This window comes from Aulostomus chinensis, chromosome 12 (genome assembly GCF_037954235.1).
Source record: "Aulostomus chinensis isolate RoL2024-O1b breed Wild chromosome 12, RoL_Achi_v1.0, whole genome shotgun sequence".
Taxonomy (NCBI): Eukaryota; Metazoa; Chordata; class Actinopteri; order Syngnathiformes; family Aulostomidae; genus Aulostomus; species Aulostomus chinensis.
Window position 1 is genome coordinate 10,155,040 of NC_141331.1, and position 13,243 is coordinate 10,168,282.

The 13,243-nt window shown below is 43.7% G+C and overlaps 1 protein-coding gene across 12 annotated transcripts in view; it reads left to right on the plus strand.

Moving 5' to 3' along the window:
- fmnl2a (formin-like 2a) overlaps window positions 1–13,004 on the plus strand; it is a 51,476-nt gene extending 38,472 nt beyond the window's left edge. For 3 of the 12 annotated variants that reach the window (XM_086220018.1, XM_086220023.1, XM_086220026.1), the window contains 17 exons: window positions 335–445; window positions 693–842; window positions 963–1,064; window positions 1,493–1,808; window positions 1,904–2,089; window positions 3,306–3,326; window positions 4,369–4,493; window positions 4,571–4,773; window positions 4,866–5,100; window positions 5,187–5,255; window positions 5,333–5,413; window positions 5,490–5,619; window positions 5,761–5,924; window positions 5,990–6,091; window positions 7,150–7,245; window positions 8,185–8,308; window positions 11,007–13,004. In XM_086220018.1, coding sequence (XP_086076144.1) covers window positions 335–445; window positions 693–842; window positions 963–1,064; window positions 1,493–1,808; window positions 1,904–2,089; window positions 3,306–3,326; window positions 4,369–4,493; window positions 4,571–4,773; window positions 4,866–5,100; window positions 5,187–5,255; window positions 5,333–5,413; window positions 5,490–5,619; window positions 5,761–5,924; window positions 5,990–6,091; window positions 7,150–7,245; window positions 8,185–8,308; window positions 11,007–11,116 — 2,325 coding nt within the window. In that variant the 3' untranslated portion in view covers window positions 11,117–13,004. The other 9 variants (XM_086220022.1, XM_086220029.1, XM_086220021.1 and 6 more) reach the window with 7 other exon arrangements.
- The last annotated feature ends 239 nt before the right edge of the window (window positions 13,005–13,243 follow it).

Sequence of the window (13,243 nt, forward strand, 5' to 3'; positions counted from 1 at the left end):
TCCTGAAAATACTTCTATTAACCCTATCCTGCCAATGGCCTTGAACAGTCCTCAGGACTACGATTTGATCCAGATGGCCTCCAAACGTTGCTCATTATGAGATATCTCCCCACCAAATCATCAAAATCGGTTCCTTAGTTTTGGAGATATCCTGCAAATGAAGATGTGAGCAAGTCCCCTTGGCAGAGGTAGTCCATCGGAGTACAAAGCTGCTGTACGATGATGGTACACTTTACCGTATAAATATAAGTACTGCGTGCAGGTTGGATCAAAAGATGACTGTGTGCTGTATGGAATCCTCATCAGCTAACTGTGTTTTCCTCTCTGTTCCCAGGTGGCATGTATGCAGTTCATCAATATTGTCGTGCACTCTGTAGAGGACATGAATTTCCGAGTTCATCTACAGTACGACTTCACCAAGCTGTGTCTGGATGACTACTTAGACGTGAGTCAAGACTCACAATCCAAACACTCCCGTTTTATATATTCAGCCTGCTTCAGAGCTAAGGTTGTCATTATGCACACATGCATACACACACCCCAGAGACAGCAACTACAGAATCACAATCAGAACTGTCTTTTCCATAAACTGAAGAAATTGGGTCAATCCTGATGTTTAGCACTGATTCAGATCACTTCTGAAACGCCGGCCTCATCTCCCCATCCTTCCCTCTTGTGGATTTATCTTGCAGAAACTGAAGCATACAGAGAGCGATAAGCTGCAGGTTCAGATTCAGGCCTATTTGGATAACGTTTTCGACGTGGGAGCTCTACTGGAGGATGCAGAAACTAAGAACGCCGCCCTGGAGCGTGTGGAGGAGCTGGAGGAGAACATGTCACATGTAAGAGTTCTCAATTCTCTTCTCTGCTCTACTGAGAGATCCAGAGGTCGTATTGTGTTGTCGCTGCAACGGTTTTGCTGCCACCCTGTAACTGTCTCCTCCTGGCTCCTGTTCTCAAAGATGACAGAGAAGCTGCAGGACACCGAGAATGAAGCCATGTCCAAGATTGTGGAGCTGGAGAAGCAGCTGATGCAGAGGAACAAGGAGCTGGAATCCATCAGGGTCAGACACTCACACCCATCACTTCTCATTTAATTATCAATTGCATCACTCCAAGAGTAACAAAGTAGTTTTCTCTTTGACAATAATTTCTCATAGTGACTCATGTCTGTGTTGGTTTTTAGGTTTTACAATCACTACTAAAAAAGGGAACTATATTTATTGCTTCACTGTTGCACATACAAAACATTAGCACATCAGTTTGATATAGCAGAGCAACTATAAGTCTGTGCAAATAAGATCCTAAGTGTTTAATGGGTAACGATTGATTTTCACCAGCACCACAAAGTAGTCGATATTTAATCAGGCCAAAAAGCCTAAAAGTAAAGTATATTCAGTAAAGTGTGCTCCTGGCTTGAGTACTCTCTCAGTTTGTCTCCCGTCCCCACAGCCCCTCGTATGAATGTACAATCTGAACTCCCTCATCACAGGAAGTCTACAAAGACGCCAACTCGCAGGTGCACTCGCTTCGGCAGATTTTGAAGGAGAAGGACGAGGCCATCCAGCGGCAGTGCACTCTAGAGAAGAAGATCCACGAGCTGGAGAAGCAGGGCACCATCAAGATCCACAAAAAGGGAGATGGAGACATCTCCATCCTGACCTCGCCAAATTCTGGCATGGAAGGTTTGTCGGCTGTCTTTACGGGAGGAAACGGTGTCAGTCCGAACCACGTTGGAGGCACAGTGACACCCACTCCGCCGCCACCGCCGCCTCCTCCACCCCCTCCACTGCCAGTGAACGGCACATGTGAGTTTAATATTCATGAACCCGACCCGTGAAACAGACCAAAAAAAAAAAAAAACCTCACCAAATAATCACACATTTGTGTTTTTCTCATCCAGTGTCAAACGGACCATCGTCCACCAGTCCTGCAGCAGCTCCTCCGCCTCCACCGCCTCCTCCTCCACCCCCTCCACCTCCACCCCCAGGGCCAGCCTCAGAGATGATGCCTCCCCCGCCTCCTCCTGTAGCCCCTCCACTGCCTGGCTGTGGGACCCCTACTGTTATCATGAACTCCGGGTTAGCAGGTGAGGAACTGAACGTGACATGCAATGAGAAATGCGCCGCAATGGAAAAAGCAGCTAAAATAAAGCAGCCTGTAAAAAAAAAAAGTGCTGACTTTTCATGACCTGATGTTTATGGCTGTGGGGCTTTTACAGCAAATACTGCAGGGAACAGTAGCCGTACAACTCTGTTCCTCTCACGTGTACCGCATCATTACAGCAGTATTAACTGTCATCTCATGACCACCTCAGAGAGACCAGGTTTGAACGCAAGTATAAAAGTAGCTGCTACTTGCTTTATCTGAGCTGGAAGGAGTTCTGACTCTACTCTAACTACTTTCCTCCTCTGCAAAGTTAATGTTAATGCCAACACAGTAGCGTCACATTAAAAGCTTCCCCGTCACTAAGAGTCAGCAGGCGCAGCAGGAAGAGTTGAACTGTGGGTCCCATACAGTGTGCTTTGTCTTGTTTCTAGGCTTGATGGTTTTTGTTTGTTTTTAATCATTTTGAATTAACCAACAAACACTGCTTGTGGTTTGAAGTTTTTCTCTCCTCATATTAGTGTTGTTTTTGTGAACCAATTTAAAGCTATAATGTGAAACTTTTGTCTCGCCCGTCTGAAATTGACCGTTGATGGAAGTTGTACTGTAATTATGTTGCCAGCGTGATTCTGCATGTCTTATGAAGAGCGTGTGTTGTTTTGTTTTTAAATCAGAGAGTCATAGCAGTCATAAAGCTGTTAGTTTTCTCGCTAACGTAAAAAAGAAACTACTCTAACTGCTCTGCTAACTATCTTGCTAACTATCTTGCTAACAATACTCACTAGAAAGTCTCCAGGCAAGTAGTTGCATTTAACTCGTAATAGTAACAAAAACAAAACGTTTACAGTCACGAGACACAAGTTCATCAGAGAGGAATAGTCCATTTTCATAGCGACAAAATGTTTTTATTTAACCTGGAGAGTCGCTGCAGAAGCAAAGAACTCCCGCTCATGCTCAGGTATTTGATCAGCCAGGCTCATTGGAGCTCTCCATTGATCAGCTGATACTACTAGTACATGAGAGTTTGTATATATACTCGGTGAAGAAAGCAGGAAACCTTTAGAAAACACGTTTGTCCCTGTGAGTCTGATTTCAAAATGTCCCACCTATGTTTGAAATGTGCATGTTGAAGCTTTCTAACTAACTCTGCCAATTTCTTAATCATTTGTTTTTGAATTGTTTCTTTTTCTGCCAACCAGAGGGACCCATCAAACTCTTCTGTAGGTTCTGCCTGTCATGTTTACTGTTTTGTCTTCCCCAGTATTCCCTTCCTTTTCTATACACTTTGAAAATGGTATTTTCAATCTTTTTGAAATTATTTTGAAACCACGTTCTCTTTTTTACGTACGTTTAGCCACTAACATAAGCTTGGCGACTCTTTAAAGTGATACTTCATCTAGAAAAGTATGATTATTTTTGTCACTGACTTTTCCTCCTGCATGAATTTTTTGGGGATCGGCCACCAGTTTTTATCTTGAAGCTAATGGAGACCGTTTACAACAATAAAACTGTTTGGTTTTTTTTAGCTCAGATTTAAGTGTGTTTGCAGATTACTGAATAAACCCCCAACAAAGCTGGATAAAAATGATATGCATTACATCCGACAAGATGCTTGAGAGTTTGTAAATTGATGGAATTGGGCAGTTGTGCTGTTGTTAGCTGTTGGTCACCATTAGCGTCAAGCTAAATAGAGGCGGCTGGCTCTTTCCTGCTTTCTGTAGCCACAAAGATTTGATGAAGTCATTATATTTTGGGGGTGAAATACCAGACTTCTAAAAGATATCTGTTTATTTGCTTTTAAACCCTTTTATTATTTAAAACAAATCAGAAAATACCAAGTTTCAAAATTCTGCATGGTTTTACCTTCATATCTTGTAGTGTCGTGACTGTGAGTTTCGGTTGCATGCTGAGACACAATGTCCTGCTGTGACAAACAAGTGATGGAAAGTGAAAAGCATTGCACTGAGCTGGGACTCTGTTTTTCAGCTTTCTGTCTCTGAGCACTCTGTCTGTGGGGTGCTGTGGTAATGCTGGGAACCACCTCAGTAGTCACCAATAGCTGTCATCTCACCTGTAGTTTTTGTAGTTTTCTCTGAAAATAAAAGTCAGATGTCGGCAGAGAGAGAATCACATTGGGTTTCCTATCTCTGTGTGTCACCGATTTCAGATGTGTGCTCGTCACCAGTTTTCCTCAATGTGTGACTGTAACGTTTGTGTCCTCCAAAAGGAGACACCATACTAACTCCTCTTTGTCCTGTTTAGCCGTTAAGATCAAGAAACCGATCAAGACAAAGTTCCGTATGCCCGTCTTCAACTGGGTCGCGCTGAAACCCAACCAGATCAACGGGACGGTCTTCAATGAGATTGACGATGAGAGGATACTCGAGGTAAGAATCTTCTCTCGCTGCTCTCGGCTTCCTCTCTCTTGAAAACAGAACACTAACTGTTTGCTGGCATCTGTCAGGACCTGAATGTGGATGAGTTCGAGGAGATGTTCAAGACAAAAGCTCAGGGCCCGTCCATTGAACTCACCATGAATAAGCAGAAAATCATCCAGAAAGGACCCAATAAGGTGTCGCTGCTGGACTCCAACAGGGCGAAGAATCTGGCCATTACTCTGAGGAAAGTGGGCAAGACGCCGGAGGAGATCTGCAAGGCCATTCAGATGTGAGAGACTTTGAAATACACCAGGTTTTCTCTAGATTCAAGACTTTTTCATCTTGCAAATGTTGTGATTCAATGCGGGCCGTGTCTTTCAGTTTCGACCTTAGGACTCTGCCGGTGGACTTTGTCGAGTGTCTGATGCGCTTTCAGCCCACGGAGAACGAGATTAAAGCCCTGCGACAGTTTGAGAAAGAGCGGAAACCAGTGGAAAGTCTGACAGACGAGGACCGCTTCATGATGCAGTTTAGTAAAATAGAGCGGCTCATGCAGAAAATGACCATCATGGCCTTCATCGGTAACTTCTGCGAGAGTGTGCAGATGCTCACACCGGTGAGAACCAAGAACCATCAATAGAACATAAAAGGAAGATAGCTGGTTTGTGTCATGTTCTCAATTTCGTCTTTGTCTCCCTGCAGCAACTTCATGCAGTCATAGCAGCATCCGTGTCTATCAAGTCTTCACAGAAGCTCAAGAAAATTCTAGAAGTAAGTGAACCATCTGTCGCACGTAGCGTTTAATGAATGTGTGGTTGTTCACCTCACTGTTCTCCGCTGTTCTGCAGATTATCTTGGCTCTCGGGAACTACATGAACAGCAGCAAAAGAGGAGCCGTGTACGGATTCAAGCTGCAAAGTTTAGACTTGGTAAGTCGCATCCACCTGCTTTCTACGACATCTCCCTTCATCCACACGTCTGACCGCTCCTTTCATTTCCTGACAGCTTCTTGATACCAAGTCGACGGACCGAAAGTTAACGTTATTACACTACATTGCTAATGTAGTGAAAGAGAAATACACGCAGGTGTCTCTCTTCTACAATGAGCTGCACTACGTGGAAAAAGCTGCAGCAGGTAAGCTAGTCAACTTAATGTTTCATTCATGTGTTTGTGGACTAATCGGAATAATGAGTTTTCGACTGGGAAATAAACATGTCAGAAAAACAACTCTGTAAGTAAGAGATGTATTTGTTGTCTTTCTGCGCGTGTTGACAGTGTCGCTGGAGAACGTGCTGCTTGATGTGAAGGAGCTGCAGCGAGGCATGGAGCTGACCAAGAGAGAATACAGCATGCACGGTCACAACACCATGCTGAAAGACTTCATCACACACAACGAGAGCAAGCTGAAGAAGCTGCAGGACGATGCCAAGATCGCACAGGTAGGACGAAGCAAACTGAAGAGCCACTCTGTTAGAGCGCTGCTGACGCCCTGTGTATGTCAAAGGACGCCTTCGACGAGGCCGTGAAGTTCTTCGGGGAGAACTCCAAAACCACGCCGCCATCCGTCTTCTTCCCTGTGTTTGTGCGTTTTGTAAAGGCTTACAGGGTGAGTTGGATGATTGACTCTCTCTGTTACACACACACACACACACACACACACACACACACACACACACACACACACACACACACACACACACACACACACACACACACACACACACACAAGTATAAAAACAGTTTTCCAAAAACACATGACCTGGCCTACTGTTTGGCTCCAGACGTACTCCTCTACAGCTGAGGAGGGTTTAAAAAAAACAAAACAACAACCCTCAACCAATTTAAACTCAAAAGTTTTTAACAGCTTCTTTGGCAGCGGTGTTTGGATGGTGGTTTCTGTAAATCCCCACTTCATTCATGGAAGCGGTTTTCATTAAAATGTTCTGTTGAACTGGGATTGGGTTCAAGACTCACTGGCTTGTCTGGTGTGTCTCAAATCTGTTTAGTTAGCATCTTCTGATGTCTCAGGGCCAGAGATGTCATGTTTTGGGGTTATTTGTCCATTCCACTGCACATATGTACAACTTCTCGTCCCATTCTCCTTAGCGTGATATTTCGGGAATGCCAGAAGAATTTCCGTCATCTGGCACAAACATCCAAAAGAAATAAAAAAGAATAAGTCTTCTGATGAAAGGACAAGTTTTGTAAAGTAATAATATGAACAAGGCTGTGACGGCGGTGGTTGCCACGTTCCCATCTTCTTCACCGAGGTCGCAGAAAATTGTGGAGTCCATTGCCTACTTTATTTGTCAGGATTTGAGACCTTATTCGGTGGTGGAAAACACCGGCTTTAGGCACATGGTGAACGCGATGGAGCCCCTCTATGCTACAGTCACCCGGGAAATGATTGGCTGCCATGGTTTATATTTAGTTAACCTGGTGGCTTGACTGGCTAGTGGCTACCTCATATGTTCAGTATCAAGCTAAAAAAGCTGGCAAAGAAGGCCACTTGCTGCACTTTAACTCTCCATTGTTCACTTTACTTTTTGAAAGCTACAATTTGCACTCAGTTTCAATAAAAGAAACTAATTTTCTCACCGAACAGAATATTTCTTGACATTCAGAAGTTCGTGCTGTCATAACACGTCTGTGTAATCACCTCAGCAAGCAGAGGAGGACAACGAGCAAAGAAGGAGGCAGGAGCAGATATTGATGGAGAAACTCCTAGAACAAGAAGCCATGATGGAGGAAGACCAGAGGGTAAGTCGCTTCTCCCTCCGTCTTCTTATCCCTCCACCGCTCCTTGGCTTTTCTAGGCCAGGAGGCTTCCTTGCGTCATGCAGACCAGAGGGTAAGCCGGCTCCACTTCCTCCAGACTCCTGATCACAAGATTAGTTGTGCACAGACTTGCCGCTGGTTATTTTGGTATGTGGTTCTAGAGACTGACACCCCGCTGACACACATCACATCAGCTCAGGATCACGTAAATGGTTCAATTAACACGCATGCACACAAGCACTGGTGTGTTCAAGCAGGTTCAAGCTCATATAAGAGTGGAAGAAACCTGGGTGTATAAAAATGGTAGTCATTATTACAATGAAAGAAACACCTTCACACACACACACACACACACTAAATATTGAAAAAATACGTTTGCATTAATTTATTCTTTTACTAAGTTAATATCAAACATCAGCTCTGATCATAAATATCCAATTGTCTAATATAACCCTTTAAATGCCAGGTTTTTGTCATGATGCCACACGGGTGGGAGAGTGGAGATAGTGATCTTCAGCACTGTACACACACACACACACACACACACACACACACACACACACACTTCTCAGGCATGCCTATATGCTCCTGGTGGAAGTAGTGAATATGGCATGTATTTACTCTGTAGACAAAACACAGAAAAATGATGTCATGTGGTAGAAAATAGTAAAATATCCCAAAATGACACTCAGAAATGATAAAGTACAACTGTTTTTTGTGCTCTGTTTATAAGAGGAACATTTTCACCTTTAATGGGTTTAAAGGTCATACAGTTTTGCAAAATTAAATAAAAATACGCAAAGTGCATTGAGAGTAATGCGTGTGTGTGCATGTGTGTGTGTGTGTGTGTGTGTGTGTGTGTGTGTGTGTGTGTGTGTGTGTGTGTGTGTGTGTGTGTGTGTGTGTGTGTGCATGTGTTAGTCTCCATCTCATAAGAACAAGCGACAGCAGCAGGAGCTGATCCAGGAGCTGAGGAAGAAGCAGGTGAAAGACAGCCGCCACGTCTATGAAGGCAAAGATGGAGCTATTGAGGACATCATCACGGGTAACCACACCCGGGCTGGGCTGATGACATCATGGCCACACCACCACCACCACCTCCATCACACACACTTGCACACGCATACACAGGGCGCTCTGCATGAAGGTCCTCCCCTTTGCTAAACAACTAAAGGTTCTAAAGCAACTAACAAAGTGTGGCTTGGTTTAAACTGAAACGTTTGAGACCCCAACATGAAGCAGCTAATCTAGTAAGACTGTGAGGTGTGTGTGTGTGTGTGTGTGTGTGTGTGTGTGTGTGTGCGTGTGTTTGCGTGTGTGTGTGTGTCTCTATGATTATTTCTTATCTATCTTACCTGCTTTGTCATTGCTTTTTAACACCCGGCCAGGGTGCGACTAGCTCCTGGAAGATTAAGTATTCGAATAAAAGACTCTGTTAGAGGGCTGAGTGTGCAGTGGTGGATTGTAAACAGCTCTAAGTTAACAAAGTACTTCAATACGTGCCAGATGTTGTACTTGATTAGACGCTGATAAAGTGGAGTAATGTAAGTCTCATTGAACCTCTACCGTTACACCCATGCATGAAGTCAACCACCATCGCCGTGTAAGCTAGTTTCTGCACCACTAATCATTTTATAGAAACGAATCCAAATTTACTGTTTTGCTACATTCAAACTACTTTGACAGCTAAATGGAAACACGACCAATGTGAGGAGGAGACCCTTCAAACTTGATTTAAAGATTTTGCTAATTTTGTACAGCAAAATGTCACAAATATATCCATTGATATCTCCGTCACGGCGCAGTTAGTTGAGTGGGATTGGGATCAATTTTTTACTCTCCACCACTGGCCAGAAGCAACATAACAACATGTTACTCGTCACACTGGTCACCCTGGCAACAGACTGATCTCTGTAACACTGTTAGATTCTAACAGCCAGAATAATAACGTCTGTTTTCAAGCCGCAGAACTTCAGTAGAACATTAACTGGTACATTGGCTCCGCCCCCATCTGATGCTGTTGTTGGATATTCTCCTGCTGCTAACCAGTGCTCAACCCCTGTAGGAGTCTGCTGTCTTATGTTGTGTTTGTCTTGTCTTGGCTGTTGTTCTCAATGCAGTACTGAAGACCGTGCCCTTTACCGCCAGAACCGCCAAGCGCGGCTCTAGGTTCTTCTGCGAGCCCGCCCTCAATGAGGAGTACCATTACTAAGCTTGTAGAACTCTCTCTCTGCTCAAAGGTTGCTGGAATACAATGTTCTTCTCCTTTTCTTCTCCCTCCATCTTCTTCACACACTCTGGCATGCTCCTCTTCACACTCCTCCTAACACTTGGGACATGTGCACCGTGCACCCCGGTTCCTCCACACACACACACGAGTGCTTCACATGTTCTCTCCCTCCTAAGCATGAAGAGATGTTGGCGTTTCCTCGACCCACCTGCCTGCATGGTGTAACTCCCCACCCCCCTCGCCGCCCCATTTAATCATCATTAAGGTGTCTGACGGGAGGAGACTCTAACACAAGTCATGGGGCTCACGTTTAGCTAAAAGCTGCCATCTAGTGGTTGGAGATTGAAAAACCCTGATTTGATCATCCAATCAGCCGTTGACATGGCAGGTTTGACTAACTTCATGATTGTGTGTTGTATCACCACTTGCTGTGGGTGTGTTTCAATCATGTCAAAGGAATGTTTATGTGTTCATTCATGACGTATCATTGCTGCCTTCCATAACGGCTTCTTGCATGCTGATGTTTGCCACCCCCCCCCCCCCCCCGCTCTGCTAGTTAGCCTGCAGATGACTTTTCTCTTTTCCTGGCTCACTAACATATTGATTTCTTGCATTTTTCCGTGTGCCACTAACCTGCAACCACTGAAATAATGATTGAGTCATTTCATCAGTGTTTCCATGGCTGCACGCATGCTTTGGTTTGGTGACGATAAAAACTGCCGGAACTGATGTTTGAGTGATTTCCTCAGAATTGGAAGCTTTTCTTCTGTGCTGCTGGTAGCCACTCTGCAAAGCAGTTAGGGTTTAGTAACAGAAAGACATAAAGCCTTTCCTCCTCTTCCTCTCCCTCTCTCTGTCTATATATCTTTCTCTCCTTCTCTCTCTTTGTCTCGCAGCAGTAACACCAGCTCTGCCTCCTCTCTCTCTCTCTCTCTCTCTTTCCCTCCCCTCTCCATGCAGCTTGCTCTCAGTCCGCTTCGCTCGCGCAGCCTTTCTCTGTGCAATGAAATGTTGGGGGTGGTATTCTCCCTTTCTCAATTTGATAACCTTCGTTTTGTTTTCTCTTTATCTAGCCCTAAAGAAGAATAATATTACTAAATTTCCCAATGTCTACTCGAGGGTAAGGAACTCCTCCAGTAGCACCCCTGTAGTGGTGGATGTGTCCCAAACCTGGCAAGCATCTCTTTATTACCTCCCTCCCTCTTTTTCAGGGTCCTCTCAGTGTAGACCCTTCTGATTCCTTCCTAATTGCCTTCATTATACCTCCATCGTAACATTTGAATGCTATGAAAGTAATTCTACTTTGTATGGAGAGGATGCATAGTCAGATATTCTAGAGACAGCTGACCTGCAGGGCTTGGTTCCTGCGTAGAGCTCATACTGCTTTGACAGACAGGCTGCCAGCACTTTGTGGGCTCATCAGAATGCCTTGACAAGATGATTGACAGCTCTCTTTATTCACCCCCCCCTCCCTTTATACCCCATCCGTCCTCTTTCCCTTCCTTCCTCTCAGATTTGAGGAACCAGCCTTACAGGCGAGCGGACGCTGTGCGGAGGAGTGTCAGGAGACGATTCGATGATCAGAACCTGCGGCCAGGGAACAACGGCGAAGTGGTGGTGTGACGAGGGAACTGAGCATGTGCTGGGAGGGGGGGGGTTGAGAGAGATAGAGCAAGAGAGAGAGAGAGAGAGACGAGAGGTTGGAAACAGAATGTAGGATGAAACCATAGAGATGAGTATGTATATAAATATTACATAAGAATATTTCATGTCTGCGGTCTAGAGGCAGAAGCGATGAAGGACATGAACGGGACTGAAATTTAATGTCTACGAGGGGAAGTAGACGAGTCAAGTGCCTGAATTTATTTTTGTGGTCTCATTTTTCTTTTTTGTCTTGATGACGGTTTTTAATACCCCAACTTCAAGCAATACGACTTGCTTTAATTTAAAGACGTGTAAAACTGGAGTGGCGCTGGCCCTGAGAGCCACGTGCTTCCTTTTAGAATGTACGGGACACGTTCCCTTTAGCTGTTGCAAACATTTATATCGTTGTAGTATCTTGTTACATTCCAGGTGCTTGTTTTCACTCCACTTTACTACACAACTGTGCGCTGCAGCTGCTCTTTGACCATCTCACGAGGCTTCTCAGGCGTGAGGAAGGAACGTGATTTCAGTCCGTACTAAAGGAAGATAAAGAATGAACGCAAAAGACATTGAGACCAGACTAATGTGAACACAAAGCCTCCGCCGACGTGGAACTGAATCTGCGCAGCGGCCGTCTGGTTTCTGGGATCAAATCAAGCCGAGAAGACACACCTGGAAAAAGAGGTGACGAGAGACCACGAGGAAGAACCCAGCAGGATGATGTCATCGTCAAAACTGGATCCATCAGATTCTCTCTGTAAACAATCCACGTTATACATCCTCCAGGCCACTGCATCTACTCCTTTTATTGTAATTTTAATGTATAGTATTTAACCAAGCTAAGCTCCATTTAATGTGTTTCCATGGCAGAAGTCATTAAAAACATTTTAAAAAATTCCTAACTGTACAGATATTTTGCTACAATTTTTCCTTTTTTTATTCACATGACCCAGATGGTTAATATTGTACATATTGTTTAAAAAAAAAAAGAAGTCTTCATTGCCTTGTGCTGTACAACTTGAATTTTAACTTATAGTTGTTGTTTTTTGGTTTTGTTTCCATATTTTGTATATTTAATTGAACCAAATGCAGCCAGAATATGTTAAAAGATAAACATCTCGCACATGAATCAGCTCACAGGTGTCACAGGTGCATCACGCCAGCTGCAAAAGCAGCTAACTGGTCAGGATGTGACAGTGTTGGAACTTTGTGGAAGTGGCAACGCGGTAAGAATTTCAGAAATAAATGAAAAATGAAGTCACCGGTTCACCACAACTGAAAATTTTTAAATCAATTGGAGTCTGCCTTTTTTTTTTTTTTTACTTTTTGAGTTACTGATACTTGAGAATACCTTTAAATTTTGAGGATCCCGCAACATATTTTTTAAAGTACATATCTACGTAGAAAACGTTAATGGGAACTTCAAAATAAGATTTGTTTTGGGGTGACAATTTCTTGAGAAAGCCATTAAAAAATAACGTCCCTAATATTTAAAGAAAATTAATGTGAAATATAATTCCTGGAATTGAACCCAAATTATTTCTATCCCATGTCGCTCCCTTCAGGCTTCATTAAGCTGCTCCTGGTAGGTGTGGTGGAATCACCCCCCCAGGAGGAGCTGCTCCTGTGGCTCCGTGATGCATCTACCTGGAATCATCTCCTCTTCTCATCATCACTGTCTGTGATAGGGACCTTTTCCTCCAACTGGATAATACTGGCATGTTGTTAGTTTGTTTTTTTAACTTTCACCAGAAATGTATTTTAGGAAGTTTGTGCTTATTGCAAAAATAACTTTTTTTTTTTTTTTAATTAGGTGATATGAGATTTTCACAGATATGATCAAATAAACTATTTACATTGGAATACATCTTTGTTTACTTTTGGTGTGATTCTTTAAACAGCTGAGCTTTTCTTTGCAGTAGCGCCACAGTAGTTTTGTCTGACAGTCCCCTGCTAAATAACTACAGACCCTTAGTAAAAATGGATGCAACACATTCACATGGTAAAAAAAAAACAACACATTTTGGCTTATCAGGGAAGTGTACATTCAAATCTGAAATTTAGGCATTCTACTGAGCAGTGTAACATTTGCTGACATACTTGCCA